Here is a 17,643-nt window from a genome sequence, read left to right as displayed (position 1 = left end):
TCCTTTCCCCCTTATATTATACTATGCCTCATCCTTCTTCTTTCCATATATTTGTTATTACTTTGTGCTTGTTAAATTCTATAGATTTCTTCATGTAATACTTATTTGCAAAGAGAGGTGTAAAGGATTTTCCAAGTACTACTTCCAACAATGTTAATTTAAATATATGTACATTTTTGTTGTCGCAATGTGAGGAAAGATATTTATTTATTTTGGATGCAAGCGAACATTATATATTTTGTTTCAATAGTATGTCTAGAAATATTGTGCCGTGCTGGCAGAATCGTTAGAACGCCGAGCAAAATGCTTAGCGCCTCGTCAGTACGTTCTGAGTTCAAATTCCTTCGAGATCGACTTAGCCATTCATCCACGATCACAGCATGTCTATTTTCAATGTTAAGTAAAATTTCATTTCGGTCAATCCATATAGACTGATATTGTCCTTCTTGTCACATACATAAATTGAAGTATTCATCCAATATTTGCTTCTACGCAATGGAGATGGAAATTTGATTAAATTTCTAATTCTACCACATTAGGTATGTCAAAGCTTGGCTTACTAAATTGTATGTTAATTACCTTTCTTTCATCTAATTAGGTTTGCTGACAACACGCTTAACTGAAACGCTTAGTACAATGCTTCTCAATATTTTTTAACTTCGGATAAACTAGAGATCAAATAAATGATTATTGGTACACTTCTTGTAAAAAAAAAAAAAATTGTAGAAAACCTGACATAGAAATTTTCTTTAAATGTACAAAAAATTTAATAAACTATTGTTTATCTCGCTTAATTATTCATTTGTGAAAAAAAAATAATGACTAAGATTTAAGGAAAGCATTGAAACATTAGTGATGATTTCCTATAGTCTTATATCACTGTGTAAGAAACGTTGCCCTAATATAAGTTATTTACCCAGAAATACATCAAAGGAACCACTGCTGTAGTCTGGATTTCATAACAGACATTTGTAGGTTGCTCTGTTTTAGTTAGTTAACCACAAGGAACAGTGTATTTATTTGAACACGTTTTAGATAACACAAAAACATTCAAGCAGCATAAATTATAAACACAAATTGCATTCTAGGTGCCGTCAAATAGTTAAAAGTTACTGATATATGCATATGCAATAATAGATACAAGTACAGTGGATCCTATCCTGGGGTCAGAGGACCTCTTGTGATCCGTAAAGGTAGTAATAAAGGTCCGTGAACTGAATTCAAAATTTCATATATATATATATATATATATATATATATATATATATATATATATATGAGGATAAGCATATTAAAAGGGGGGCGTGGGAATACATTAAAATAAAAGGGTTGGGAATCACTGTACTAGTATATCATACTCTTTTATAAAGTTTAATGGGAGGTGTTCAAGTTTCAATGCCAAAAGGCGTTCATTCTAAAATGGACACCAGTCTTTTGCATACAACATTCTTTTTGCTATTTTTCCCGAAACATTTAGTGGAGTGAATATAGACATGCTATGTGGTTAAGAAGTTCACTTTGGAAGTGCGCATTTTCAGTTTCAATCCCTCAACGTGTACATTTTTTCGTAGCTTCTAACATACTTTCAGGTCCACCAAAATAATGACTTAGATTCAGTACTCGAAAACTCTGTAACAGAATCCTGTTTGGATGTCTTAATCCACAACCCATCTTAAGAAGAGATTTGTCATTAGTTGATTTTAGAAGAGTCTACTTTGTTGTAGGCTTTCAGTTTCCGTTCTTTCTGCCAGTCATGAAGGCTCTTTAAAAGACTCATGGGTGCTGTTTTTTCTCCCTCTATATAATAAAAGCGTACAATTAAACCTTTTGTGAAAACATAAAAAAAATAATATATTACAGTTCATTTGAACTTACGACCAAGAGGTCAATACTTGACCGTCATACTTCATAAACATATCAGAAAGATAAATTGCTTAACAATTCTTATATATAGGTAAAAATATAAGAAAACTGTGTTTATGGTTTTATTTACAAAACTTAAAAATATAAATGTATGATACTAATCCCATTAGATGTATTTCTTACACATTTCAAGACACTGTAAATCTGCAGACTTTTCCTCCTGTATAAGCTGCTTAAAAAATTCTATTGATGGTGTACATATTTTAAGAAATATTACCGCACAGAGGTGCGACATACGTCTATACATTTTAACTTTGCAATTCTCTAATAACCTATTGTCTTCACCAGCTAGCAGGAAAATGTTAATCAAATATGATTCCCATCAGTTTCTATGCATTAAATTTCTTTAACATTAGTCTGACCTGTATAGAACATTCGGAGACACTAACAAGGACAGCTGGTTGAATCTTTTAAAACACCTGACTTCAGTTTTAGATGTTGGAGAGCAGACATCAATGAAGTATACCATCTACTTATGGAGTTTTGTGTAATTGTAGTATTCATAATTACAAGTAGATTGTGTGAAGTAATTGAAGTAGTTTATATCGTTTCTAAAATGACGTAAAACGATTAACTGAGAGACAGCAGCGGTGATGAGCTGATCCTGTGCAGGTCATTCAACAGAGGCGAGTTAAAAATATAGGATTGACCAAAAGTGATCTCACAATTGTACGATAGCTAAACAGCAAATATTAACTACACAGTAATCTCCATTTTTATACTGTTCCACTGGAATCCAACAAAATCTCGATCACAAGATGAAAACTATTTGCAGCTTGTTTGGGAGGGCCAATTAGGACCATTCATTAGTCTAACAGTGAATTTAACACACACTGGATTGAAATATAATAGCAATGTAACAATATGTCTAAAGTACCTCGTGATTTTTCTTTCCTAGTAATATATCTGATTTCAGCTGCTATTAAGGTATTGATCAAGACATTGTTCTCCTGGCCCAGGCAATATTTACGCAGTTCTTGTGCAACGCACACGTATAACTCTAGGAAGGGGTTGTTTCTTTAGTGCAGTCGCAGAGGAACTTCGGGGAAGTTCCGATTTTCACTGGATTCATTTAATTACTTGACATGTCTTGTTAATTTTCTTTACATTCAAGCTTAAAGAAAGAAAATAATCAAGAAAAACTACTCTGAATAGGAGAATTAAAAAAGGTCATATCATAGGCGATTCTAAAATCTCTTCTACTACTGCTGCTGCTGCTGCTACTACTACTACACATACACTTACACGGAAAAGAAAGAAAAAACGTTTTAGAAAGGTCATACAAGAACATATGAGCATATACAAACTATATGAAAATGAGAAGTTAGAAAACAGCCATAGCACAATATATTATTAAAACGTTTTGGAATTATGTTTAAAATTGTTCAAGAAGTAATCTCACACATACATACATGCATGCATGAATATATATATATGCACACACGCATATATACAAATATACATATATACATACATATACACACACAATCACACATATGCACCCCCATACACGGATACACACTCACACACACACACACACACACATGTATATAATATGTACATACGTGCATACATAGAAACATACATACTTAACTAAAATATTTTAATAAGTGTCACAACGAAAAAATAAGTAATTGTATTCCGCTCCCACGATTTTTAGCAAATGATAATGGGATGTGACCAGGTCACTGCAAACCATCGCTTACATTCTGCATGCATGTCTTCCATTTCCAATTACTTAACATTGTTGTTCCCGAAATAAGTCATGAGATCCTCGTGTGTTGGAATGGGAAAGTAGGCAACAAGAACATGCTAGTGGTTAACGTATACATGTGACGTGGTTTTCGTTAGCAGTTTATCTTTTACTTGCTCCACATAATTGTTGGCCATGCAAATCTATATTTGCCTTTCCCGATATTTCTTTGTATGTCGTTTAACTCATTCAACAGTTGCACGCCTACTGTTCAAAGAACTGTGAACTTCAGCAGAAAATTAGCAAGTCATCTTTGATTCTAATCAATTTCGCTCGGCGAACTCTACTTTTGCGGTGTCATTTCGTCCCCCTTTTTTAAATTCTTTTCGCTGAACCTAATATCTATTAATGTCATGTAGTATCTATGCTTTCTGCACTGTACATGAAATCCATTTCTTTTCTTCCTGCATGCACTGTTTCGGAATATCTCTGTTGTTTTAAGAATCATTAGAACTTTCATGTCCATGAGAATTCTATCCGATCAAGTCGTTCCTCTCCACTTCGATGCTCACCGCTAACCGTATATTCTCATCAAAATATGAGCGAAACAACATTAAGAAAGACCTCCTTCAACCAAACATTATAATCCTCTGTTTGTTCGACTAAGCTAGGTGTATTGAGATCCAGCTTGGCCTGTTTAGTAGCTCCAAACTCAATCATGAGATAGCCCCATCAGTCACCCCATCAGATAGCCCCGTCAGTCACACTTCAAGGCATAGAGAAAAACGTTTTTGTTATTCATGCAGCGATAGCAAACTTCCTCCTTGCTCGCTCATGAATAAAGACCTCCACAAGGGCTCACTTCCGTGATATGTCTACGCCATTTACAGTTAACATAGGTTGATTTCTCATATCTAAATCTAGTGGAACGTTTGCTTCCTTCGTTTGGCAAAACAAAGCGTATATATTCTGTAGATGTTATCACTGTTGCATTTGTTCTTCTTGTTGATGCTATGGTTATTTATTAGTTGTTCAAATTGATGTTTCCTCGAATGTTGGAATAACGTTGCATTGCCTCTACAATGGCGGAATCTTTTTTAAAAATTAGAGACTTCGTTATTTTTTAAATTTTATTTGTATATTTACAGTTATTTTTGGTGTGCTTTGAATAGTAATCACATAAATGAAGATAATCTGATGACAGATTATCTTTAGTGGAACTGTAAACAAAAACATAACAATAAAAATTATGATCAAACGTGACGCCCCATAGGTCTCGCAAAACACAGTGAATAGTACTAATAATAATAATAATAATAATAATAATAATAATAATAATAATAATGCCTCCTCATTGATATAACTGTCCCAATCGATATAAACGTATCTGTCAAGACTGAGCAAATTTAAAAACTGAGCAAATGTAAAGATCTTGAAATAGAAATTAGCAAAATGTGGAACCTGAAGACGAAAACAATACCTATTGTCATAGGTGCCTTGGGAATGACAGCGAAACGGGCTGATTACTACCTAGCTCAGATAAAAATACGTACTCTGATGCAGTACAAGGCAGTAGCTCTCGTGGCTTCTTATCGTAACTGATTGGAAGAGATATGTACAAGATTGGCTACAGCAATTATTCTGCACAACACAGATTTGCCTGTCAGTTGTTTGACTTCAGCCAGTAAAACATGTCCATTAGTGGCTAACAATATATCCTTCACTGGTTGGTCACAAGAAGGAGTAGTTTCGGGAGCATCGTAGCCATGTGTTGAGAGGGATTCTTTGCGGATTGAATAATTCCCCTCTAGAAGCATGGGTGTTTCGTTCATTATCCTTAAACAGATCTTATTCAGTGACGTTTTGAGCGGGAAGGGATTCTCAACCTAAAGAAAATTCTAACCACATGCAAGGTCATGAGCTGTTTATTTTGATATGAGATCACCAGGTTGCGCACATATAGTTTTGATGTTGTGCCTGGTGTATCCTTATCTGACGGGTAGTCACGATGGGTATATTAAACTTTGTATATTTGTACCCCAATGTCACTTTGGTGGCATGTAAGACTCTTTCACTCAATAATAATTATCTCTTCTGTAATAGGCGTAATGCCTGAAATTTTGAAGTAGGAGGTTTGTCGATTACATCGACCCCAGTGTTTCACTGATACATAATTTATCGATCCCAAAATGATGATAGGCCGAGACGACCTCGGTGGAATTTCAACTGAGATCTTGAAGACGAACGAAATACCGCAAAGCATTTTTGCCTGGCGTTATAATGACTCTGCCAGCTCGCCGCCTTTTAAAAATAATAGTCCTTTCTACAATAGACACAAGGCCTGACGTTTTGGAAGAGGGAGCTACTTAGTTTCATTAAACTGGTACTTATTTCATAAACCCTGAAAGGATGGAAGGCAAAGTCGATCTTGGTAGACATGAACTCAGAGCGTAAAGACAGACGAAATACCGCTAAGCATTTCGCCCGGCGTGTTAATGATTCTGCTGGCTCGCTGCCTTAATGATAATAATAATAATAATAATAATAATAATAATAATAATGATCCTTCCTACTATAGGCGCATGGCCTGAAATTTAGGGGCGGGGGGTACTCGATTACATCGACCTCAGTGCTCAACTGGTACTTATTTTATCGGCCCGAAAGGATGAAAGGTAATGTCGACCCCGGCTGAATATTATTATTATTATTATTATTATTATTATTATTATTATTATTATTATTAATAATAATAGTAATAACAATAAAAATACTACTACTACTACTAATAATAATAATAATGGTTTTTTGACCACTAGAGCTACGAGAAATTGATGCAAAACAAAAATAAAGGGCAATAGGGATTTACATATACATTTGTAAACAATAAAACCACAATTAACAAGAAACTTGATAACAAAGCTTCCTCGACACACTGGGAGTATAACACAATACTGAAAGTATCACAAAAAGATGACCAAATAAAACACCGGCCCTCTATCATCCCGATTCCTCAGGGCACGACAAGGGTCACTCTCCTACATATTATCTCTATCAGACAGGTGCAAGCGTAACGTAGGTTCACTCAGACGGGCTCACTCATGTGGGCCATCCTTGTTATATTTACCCATCTTTTAAAAACAAACAGGGGTGTGGCACCTCTTTCTCTACATTGATCCTTCTTTTTCAAGTGGAAGATTAAAAAGCCGATGAGGGCTTGACTGACGAGTAAATTGTCTGTCTTCAACCCTTTCAGTCTTGTTCGCCACACCTCTTTCGCCATAGTTACCATGTTTTATTTCCAAAACAACAAAATATATAGAACAAGAAATCAAAACAGATATCGCATACAAACTAAATTCACTGCTTCACACATCCCAGGAACTCATAACTGCACTTGGAAGTGCAATAAGCAATAAACATGGAAATATTGAAGATAGAAAGCATAATAATAATATTTTCTTCTATAAGCACTGGGCCTGAAATTTTGGGAAAGTGGGTTAGTTGATTACCAATTTTTCATCGACCCCGAGATCATGAAAAGTAAAGTCGACCTTGGCAGAATTCGAACTCAGAAACGCAAAGACAGACGAAATACTGCTGTTTTTAATCGTCGTGCTAACGCTTCTTCCAACTCGCTGCCTTATGAATAACAAGAACAACAATAATGATGATGATGATACTACTACTACTACTACTACTACTACTGCTACTACTACTACTACTACTAATAATAATAATAATAATAATACTGTTTTATAGTATTATGAAAGACTCGGGAAACTCCGCATCGGATGGCAAATGGTATTACTTACGTCCATCCCAAAATTAACGAAACCAAAGACCCAAAAGACTACCGGCCTATAACATGTTTGTCTACTATCTATAAGATTTCGACATCTATTCTAGTGGAGAAAACATATACCTTTATGGAAGAGAATAACCTTTCTCACTGAACAAAACAGATGCAGACGAGGTTCATACGGATGCAAAGATCAGCTCTTAATTAATCGCATGCTCTTCGAGAACTGCCATAACAAGCGCAGAAATCTCAGCTCTTCAAAGATTGATTATAAAAAAGCCTTTGACAGCATATCACATTCGTCGTGGATTCTGAAATCGCTGGATATTTTCAAAATTTCTCCTGTGATTTCAAATTTTTTAAAGTATAATGTCACTATGGAACACGAAGCTACAATTGTATCATTCTAACGGAGTATTGCGCATAAACAATATTAACATAAACTGTGGCATTTTCCAAGATGACTCACAATCACCATTAATTTTCTGCATAGCACTGATACCACTCTCAAGTGAACTGAATAGAACAGGGAATGGCTACAAAATTGACAACAGGAAAATAAGCCATCTATTTTATATGGATGATTTAAAACTATATGGCAAAGATGAGGAAGAGCTTGGAGGACTACTACATACTGTGAAAGGATTCGGTGATGATATCGGGATGGAGTTTGGCCTTGAAATGTGTGCCAAAGCCACTTTTAAGAAAGGGAAACTGGTAAAGTCAAGTTCAATCGTATCAGATGTCGAAACAGCAATAAAGGAACTTGAGCAGGAACAAACCTATAAATACCTAGGAGTAAATGAAGGCTCTGGTATCCAGCATGCAAGCATGAAAGAGAAGGTTAGGAAGGAAGGTTATAGAAGAGTTCGAGCAGTTCTGAAGTCTGAGGTGAATGCATATAATAAAGTGTTAGCCATAAATTCCTTAGCAGTCCCAGTTGTTCTTTATAGCTTCAACGTGCTTAACTGGAATACCAGTGAAATATTGAAAATTGATAGAAAAATCCGCAAGCGACTGACGTGTAATAAGATGCACCATCCAAAAGCAGACGTAGATCGTCTTTACCTTCCCAGAGCTCAGTGAGGTCGAGGCTTGATCCAGCTTGAGGTTACGTATAAAACCACCACAATCGGACCGGCCAAATACCTTGAAACAACCAACGATTGGATGCTCAAACTTGTTGAAAAACATGAATACCAAAAAAACTTCATTCTATTCTGAAAGAGGGCAAAAACTTCGCTACCGAACTCTTAGATACCCACCAGCTTGATCAGGTTGAAGGAAATGCGCCAACTGCTGCTGCAAAGAAAATAAAATTGATTGCAAAGACAAAAGCACCTGAAAAATTAGCTAGCAGATAGGAACAGAAACCTCTGCATGGCAAGAATGTGGCCCGTAGCAAACAAGCTGATGTCGACCAGAAACACACACATCAATGGTTACGAAGCTCAGGGCTAAAAGCAGAGAGTGAAAGTTTCATATTAGCTGCTCGAGACCAAAGCTTATTAACCCGGAACTACCAAGCCAATGTGTTGAAAAATGGAGCTGACTCAATATGCCGATCTGTAACAATGAGATTGAAAATATAGGCTACCTAATCTCAAGGTGTAGAGTCTTAGCACCTGTAGAATATAAAGCAAGACATGACAGAGTCGGCCAGTATTTACACTGGACAATATGTCGGCATTTTAAAATCAAAACCGCTGACAAATAGTATAAACACCATCTTGAAGCTGTGACTGAGGGAGAGAATGTGTCGATTCTCTGGGACTTCTCCGTACATACCAACAAAACTATAAAAGCTAATAAACCGGATATTATTATTAAAAATCAGACAAAGAAGATGTGTTTATTAATTGACATGAGTATTCCTAATTGAAACTGAAGAAAATGTGGTATCTCAGGGCGACTACTGTACCAGTGATTGTAGAATCTCTAGGAATTATAAAAAAGGTACTGAAACCTATTTGAAAATGATACCAGGCTTACCATCCCTACAGGAAGTGCAAAAAATTGTGTTAACTGGAACAACTCATGTACCGAGAAGATCATTATCGCTGTGAAAACAGCATCCATTCATGAATTTATTAATTTATCAATTCTTTTTAAATACATATTTTACCTGTGAATCTGCTTGTGTTAACTGGGAATGCAAACAATGAGCTTCTCTGCGCTAGGTGTAAGAAAAACACTCGGCGAGAAATGGAAGAATATTTGAAGAAGGAAGAAAAAAACAACATAATACTTTCTATTATAGGCAGAATGCCTGAAATTTTGAGGGAGGGGTTAAATCGATTTAGATCGCCCCCAGTATGCAACTAGTACTTAATCTATCGACACCGAAAGGATGAAAGAAAAAGTCGACCTCGGCGGAATTTAAACGGAATTTTCACAGTCAAGCGTTGCATTGATACCGATTTAATGCTTCACAGTAGGTATTACAATAAAACAATAAAAAGAAGTCAGAAAAAGTACGTAAAAGACAACAGCACATTTTGAAATAACACTCAAGCCGTGTAAAGATAATTTCTCTTTTATTTCCAAACGTGAGAAATAAAGTTGTATTATTATGTTCGCAAATCTTATTGTTATTCTTAGTATTATTTATGCATTATTGATATTAATTACTTAATCTTAAAGCACCTTATAGATATATTAATTAATCCAACACACTGTTTGATCAAGTCAATAGTATTTTTGTCTAATTTTTTCCATGATTTTATTGAGTAATATTTTGTTTTTGTTTAATTAATCACTTTTATTTGTTTGTTTTTCCTATATTTTGATTCAATACGTTAAGCTTCCTTTTTATACAAAGGTTGGAATAAAAAGATTATTACTATCATACCCACCCAAAATCTTGATTAACCATGCGATAAAACTTTATATTGAAGGGCTTATAAAAATCCCTAAGCCTCCGTATCACTGAAGGATCAATCATGGGGTGAATACGCCCTTTAGTTTCACCTAAGCAGTGAGGGTGGCTACCTTTTTGTCTGTTAGGTTTGAGGATACAAGGGAATCCTTTCCTGGATTTCAGGTAAAAATGTTTGTGGTTTATAACAGGTCTGAGTCCCAAAAACTGTTGCACTTTTAACATCTCATCAGCAGGGTTTTCAATAAGACGTTCACCACTCACGAAGTGCATTTGTTCAAGAGGGAAATACTGAAGCCAATGTTTCAGGTGTTTAGCATAGACTCCTATACGGACAGGACTCCACTGAGTGTCGACAATACGGCTGGTGTTATCAACAAACACCATTTCCTCGAAGCTACGCGAATCCATCTTCTTGCTGGCCACCTGTGTGTAGTCAGATATAGCCCGAGTAACGGGGTCCCTCACTACCACAATCAACTTGAGGTGTTTGGAGAACTGGTACACTCTTCTTGGGACCTCTTTCGTTATGAAATAACTCGGTGTTTTCTCGATGGTGAGTTGACCTTCTTCAGACCTTGGCATTAAACTCCTGTGGAAGAAAAGAAAATTTTAAATTAATGTTAAGTTATCAACAATTCTGAACAAAAATAACATAAGAAATACTGGAAAAGCGAGGTATTCGATATACGGAATAAAAAAATGAATTTGTAAATCTAAATATGTAATATTGTTTACGAAGATCATGTTTCAAAGATTCGTGAGAAGAAACTGGTTTATCTTTCTTTATAATCTTCTTGCGATATTTCTCTCTGACTTTCCATCCTTCCCTCTCTTTGTTGTGTATGTGTGTGTGTGTGTGTGCGTGCGTGTGGGCGTTTGTGTGTGTGCGTGTGTGGTGTCTCTATTTGTAAATGTGTATGTATATATTTATACACTTATGCATGCACATATTCATATGCACGTAAGGGAGGGAGAGATTTGCAAATAAACACATTTATAGAATACTTATTTATATAATGTATATACTTGTGAATATGTGAGTAATGTATTATAACCTTAATATATATAAAGCGATATATACATACACACACACGCCCTACTCACACACACACATATAACACATTCACACACACACACAAATATGTACGCATACATGTATGTAGGTGTGTATATACGTTTGTGTTTGGTAACTAAAGTGTACTGACGTGAAAGAGGTTTTCGACAATTTCAATAAAAAGTGCACCATAAAAGAATATATAACTGAATATTTCAAAAATGAAAAGAAAAAAAGAAAAAAAAAACAAAGAACAGTTATCGCCTATTTTGAAGAATTTCGACAGGAACACAAAGTAAAATGAAATGAAAAAATATACTAATTAAAATGTACCAAAAAAGGAAATAATATATTTGATATGGAATGCTGATTAAAGAAAACTGTCTTTTATGCATATTTTCTTCCTGTCAGTTATTCACAAAAAGGAATGATTAATGGCCTTACTATTTCATTATTTACTATTTCACTTTTGTTTTGCTCCCTTTTTTTTCTTTCAGACACGTTTTGTTTTACAATATAACGCCATTTTGTAGGGCAGATCTAGGTTTAAAAAATTCTGTTTGTAATACAAGAAATCTGGTATGAATGACTATTCAAGCAAAGCATTGCAATGCAATACAATGATATATATATATATATATATGTACAATTACTGCTGTTAATGTGTGCATAAATGTATGTAGCTGTGTAATTTTCAAATATATGTATGTGTGTGCTTTTGTGTGCTTTTGTGTGTATGCATTATAGCACAATCTGCCAGTCTGATAAATATGAAGATAATGATAACAATCAAATAATGAATATTATTATTAATAATAATAAGAAAAAGAAGAAGCACTAGTACCGATTCGCAAAATAATCGCAGTAACGTTATTATTAACTGCAAAGACTGCCAAGAGATCTAACAATTACCATTCTTCTAGTAATAATTTGACGGATCAATAACCTATCAATGTATTTTGTGTAATTATCGATTGCTTACACAATGTTACATTTTTACACACACACACATGCATATATGTCAATGTATGCATATAATGATATATATGGATATAACTATATGTGTGTGTGTATGTAGGTTATGCACACACACATACGTTATGCACACACACACACACACACACATGCACACAGATATATACATGCATTCATATATGCATGCATTTTTTTAATGTTTTTATGTGTATGTGCTTTTTAGTACGAAAGACAAAATCACTTCTCTTCTTGTGTCTATGTATATAACCAATATGTACAGTGGTAGCTAAACAAACACTTCAAATGCTTTTGGTGGGTTATGGAAATGCTAATTTAAAACAAAGCGTAAAACTTTACTAAATCACAATACACAGGAATTCAAAAACACAAGAATTTCTGTATACATTCGATTCATTTCCACCGCGTATTGATACAATTTATCTCAATCTCTCTCTCTTTCTGTGTTTCTTGCTGTTTTTTTTTTATTTTTGCCTCTCTCTCACACAAATACACGTGCATATATATACACACACACACACACACACACACACACACACACATATATATATATATGCATATACATATATGCATGTATGTCTGTATGTATGCATAAGCTCATGCATACATACCTAAATGCATTCATGTGTGCATATGTGTATGTGTGACTATTGTGTGTGTATATATATATGTGTGTACCTGTGCGTGTGTGTGTAATATATATATATATATATATATATATGTGTGTGTGTGTGTGTGGAGAGAGAGAGATGTATGTATACGCGCACACACATGGTGAGGGCAAGAACATGTGTTTTGTTATTTTGAATGTTGATACTTATTTTAGAATAATGTTTAATTAAAGTATATCCAAATAATATTCAACAATCAAACATTAATTTTACTGTATTTTCCTGCATTGATGGGTTTCTTCCTGTTTTTGCAAATATTAAATACAGAGCAAATTCGAGAAATGCTGTCTGAAGCGGTGAAGCCGTAAAACTGTGGACACCACCGGAAATATTAGTGTTTGATGGTGGTACAGCCTACAAAAATGTAGCACAACTCTGAATGAAAACAATTATTAATGGAGATGCAACTTGCGAAGAGCTGTGGATGATATAGAGCAGCTGCATGTCTCATGATACATCTCCAGGTGTAACAGAACTATAAGTTGACCGTTCAAAATTCACATCGAATTGGGAAGTGAAAAATGATCTCGTCAAATGGAAGGTGTTTATGGGACAAAAGAAATGGTCAAAAGGTAAGCAATAATGACGCTTTCGTTTGAATGGTAGGCAAAAGTAAACAACGAAATGAGTGTTGATACAATTAGTATAACAAGTGCTACATGACAGTCAGATTGCTGTAAGATGTTATGTTAAATCAGATCTTGAATAATTCCCATAAAAAATATCTTTCTTCATACTGCTTCTACCAAGTTCAGTAATAAGAGGCTACATATCATTGTTTTTAACAAAGAAATAAAAGAATGTACTGATGGGAATATCTCTTTAAATCAAGAAATATAAAAAGAAAGGATAAATATGGACAACCGCTGCGTAACCTTCAGTTTCTGTACGCAGAATTTAAATTCACATTGATATCAATATTAATTGTAACACTGGATTTGTTAGCAAAGGATAACATTAACAATCTGGAACAGCAATTGCTTTCAGAAAAAAAACCCAACTAAAATATATAGTACAAACACGGTTAGTAACAGAAACACTAAAAATATACAAGACGTTTCTTAAGCGCAAAACGTGATATTAACTTTCATATAGACAGTCCAACGATGAAGAATTGTATCTTTGAAACCAGCACCTTCATTCTAAATAATTAAAAACATAAGAATGGATAAATATACACACATTCACACACACACACATACACACGCAGACACAAGTACATACAAACATACATACGTACATACATACATATATTTATGAATAAATAAAATGAAAGTAAATGAATTTCTGGAGATGTCTCCAATGCGTATACAATATTGATTTAGTAAAAACATGACTGAGTAATCTACACACATATATACCGTCAGAATATTCTTCAGGCATCATCAATGTGACAGTCTTTGAAGTCCGGATATTCGAATACTGATATTGTTCATTCGACAAGATTCAAAAGATAATTACTTGCTAAATTTTATTCACAGCGATTCGGTCAGATGTACTCTATTGTAAAATACATTTGTTCAAGATACAAGAGTCGAATCGAACCTGAAACAGGGATTTCGACACAAATTTCTTAAGAATTTACCTACGCAACCCCTATATATATTCAACATATAGATACTTATGATTCTGTCTGTCTATCTCTCTCTCTATCTATCTATCTATCTATCGAACTCCTCGCTCTCTTTCTCTCATCTCTTTGTGTGCGTGCGTGTGTGTGTGTGTCTGTTTGTCTGTCTGTCTATCTATATATATATGTATATATATATCTATATGATGAATGTATAGAACGTAGTTCTATGGCATTTTAGTTATGAGTTTGTTTGCATATGGGTAAGTGCTTCGTGTATATAGGCACGTACATTTATATATCAATCTGTTAGTCTATATACTCATATACACGTGCACGTATAGTGTGTGTGTGTGTGTAAAACTGTATCGGTGTATTCAAATCTGTACATTGACACACATACGTATACACACACACACACACACACACACACACACACACACACACACACACACGTACAACACACATACATATACGACGGATTTCTTTCAATTTTCAAATTTTCATCTAAGAAACAAACTCAGGTTTTTACTCAGTAAACTAAGAGAAGAATGTATGGTTACAAGTGCTACAGCTGTTTCTAGGGTCTCGGAAGTACGTAATAATATTTGTAGATATAGTCCACCAACAGTTAAGAATATACAACCAGTAGTGGATGCATACACAAATTACGTTAAATCCGAACACCGTCTTATGGATGAAGAGATTCATACATACATACATACATACGTACATACATACATATATATATATATATATATATATATATATATATATATATATATATATATATATATATATATATATATATGCACATATATATATATATATATATATATATGCACACACACAATCAGAAAATAATCCTCGCACTGATATATAAACACAAGCTTCACTGTCAATTCCACAAAAAGGTTTACAAACAATCTAGTACTTATGAAGTACTACTGTCAAAAGCACGATTCTTTTTATCTCCAGAAGTGATCTTCGTTGAACACGAGTCAACAGCTATTATGTTTATATGTATGCATTTACATATGTAACTATGTTAGTACACATGCATACGTATGCTTGTACGTATATATGTATACGTTGTATATGTATGTACGTTTGTTTTTTCTGCCTGTATATACATACAGAAAATATTTAATTCATGAATTTTACATACATACACGCATATGCACACACACACACACACACGTGCATATATATCACACTAAATGATATCAAGATGTGAACACAGATTTTTGCATGGTTATAGAGACACTCATGTACGTGTTCACGAATGCATTCGAACGCAGATATACTCATATACGCATATACAGTCATGCATACACACACGCTCAGCCATAACGTCGTAGATACACGTGTATGTACATATATAAATCTATAAAATATAATAACAGATAACACAGGTACACACATATATCTAGACATACGCATATATACACATATATACATTTAGAATGTAGTAAAGAAACATATCGATAGCAAATAAAACAACGAATACAAGACATGAGGTAGAAAGTGTTAAAGTGGATAGAAATATATCGATTACTGTTGGAATAATTACGATCGAGTGTTATTGGATTTGTCTCGATTAGGTGATGTCAATTATCAACAAGAGATCGATAAAAACATTCTTGAATAAACGCCATCTATAATGTCAGTGCGTTGTAATACAGAATATGAAATAATGGCAAAGTAGTCTGATGAGAGGTGGAGTATGAGTTGAGAGGGAGGTGAGAAAGAGAAGGAGGGGGAAGAGGTAGGGAAAACAGATGGTGATGGTGATTGCAAAATGCTTTAATGACGCTTATAATGATTGAATCAACTATATAGTACTTCTGTATTGCAGATATTTGGTGGAGATGAAACGAAAAAAAATATATATACACGTCGCTTCCCCTTCTTATTTTTTTGTCAAATATAACTGTTTATAACAGTAATGGTGATAATAATACTTCCAAATTTTTGGCACAAGATAAACGGTTTTGAATGGAAGGGATACTCAGTTATATCGACTCCAATACTTGACTAGTGCTATATTTTATTGGTCCTGGGGGATAAAAAAAACACAAAGTTGATTCTAGTGCAATCTGAAATCGGAACGTATTCAGGCGGAATATATACAGCCAATCATTTTGTCCAACTGCAGATACTGCCAGATCGCTGCCTTCAAAATACTAAAACTGACTTCAAATGTTCGCTCAAGAGCAGCAATTTCAAAGCAGGAGGTTAATTCGATTACATCTACCTCAGTGCTCAACTGGTACTTTATTTATCAACCCCGAAAGGATGAAAGGCAAGTCGACCACGAAAGAATTTGACGTCAGAACGTATCGACGGACGAAATGTCACTAAACATTAATAACAACAACAGCAACAACACGTGAATTTACTTATTCGTCACAAGAGCAGTGCACCTTTATGGCAATGGTACCCGGGGGTTAAATGATTTAAGGGCTAACTGATTTAAGGGCCCAATGCTAATCCATATAGCTGCTACCCGGGATTTTATAATGCCGTCAAGAATGCCTTGCTCCAATGTCCCCCAAAACAAAGAACGTTAAAAATATAAACACAAAAACACAAAACAGTTAGAGTACACGTTGTGTTCAAGATCAATTTCAACTGTTATACGTATGATGTTGCTGGATGCTTTTTCTAAAACCGCACACAATATTTTAAATGCTATACGTATATCCCAAGAATCTGATAGCCACGTTGGGCAAATCAGAGAGGGTCATTGCACCAAATAGAACAGAAGTGCATTTTATTAAATGTTGACCTATTAATCGTCTATGATAAAAATTACTGAATTTCAGAAATTTTCTCTCACAACCACGTTTCTCTCTCTACCCACAGTTGCTTACTCACTTTATGTTAGAATGAAAGAATGAAAGCGTATTTTATTTAGCATTTAAGTTTAGCCTTTCATAACTACCGTTATCAGCATAGTAACCAGTTAAAAACACTGATAAACCACGAAGCAGCGAATGAACTTCTACGTGGTATCCTGACTTGTTCGAAAGAATAAGCAAGTCTCACACATATAT

At 34.5% G+C, this 17,643-nt stretch overlaps 1 protein-coding gene across 1 annotated transcript in view; it reads right to left on the bottom strand.

Annotated features, from left to right (window-relative positions):
• Positions 1 to 9,935: 9,935 nt before the first annotated feature.
• Positions 9,936 to 17,643, bottom strand: part of LOC106873887 (uncharacterized) — a 311,235-nt gene continuing 303,527 nt past the window's right edge. The window contains exon 2 of the mRNA XM_052969830.2: positions 9,936 to 10,885. Within this exon, the coding sequence (XP_052825790.1) occupies positions 10,261 to 10,885 (625 nt within the window). The 3' untranslated portion in view covers positions 9,936 to 10,260. The remainder of the gene's footprint in view (positions 10,886 to 17,643) is intronic.

Source organism: Octopus bimaculoides, chromosome 7 (genome assembly GCF_046866305.1).
Source record: "Octopus bimaculoides isolate indiv1 chromosome 7, ASM4686630v1, whole genome shotgun sequence".
Taxonomy (NCBI): domain Eukaryota; kingdom Metazoa; phylum Mollusca; class Cephalopoda; order Octopoda; family Octopodidae; genus Octopus; species Octopus bimaculoides.
Note: the sequence above shows the minus strand (reverse complement) of the source record. Positions and strands in the feature narration are given on the sequence as shown.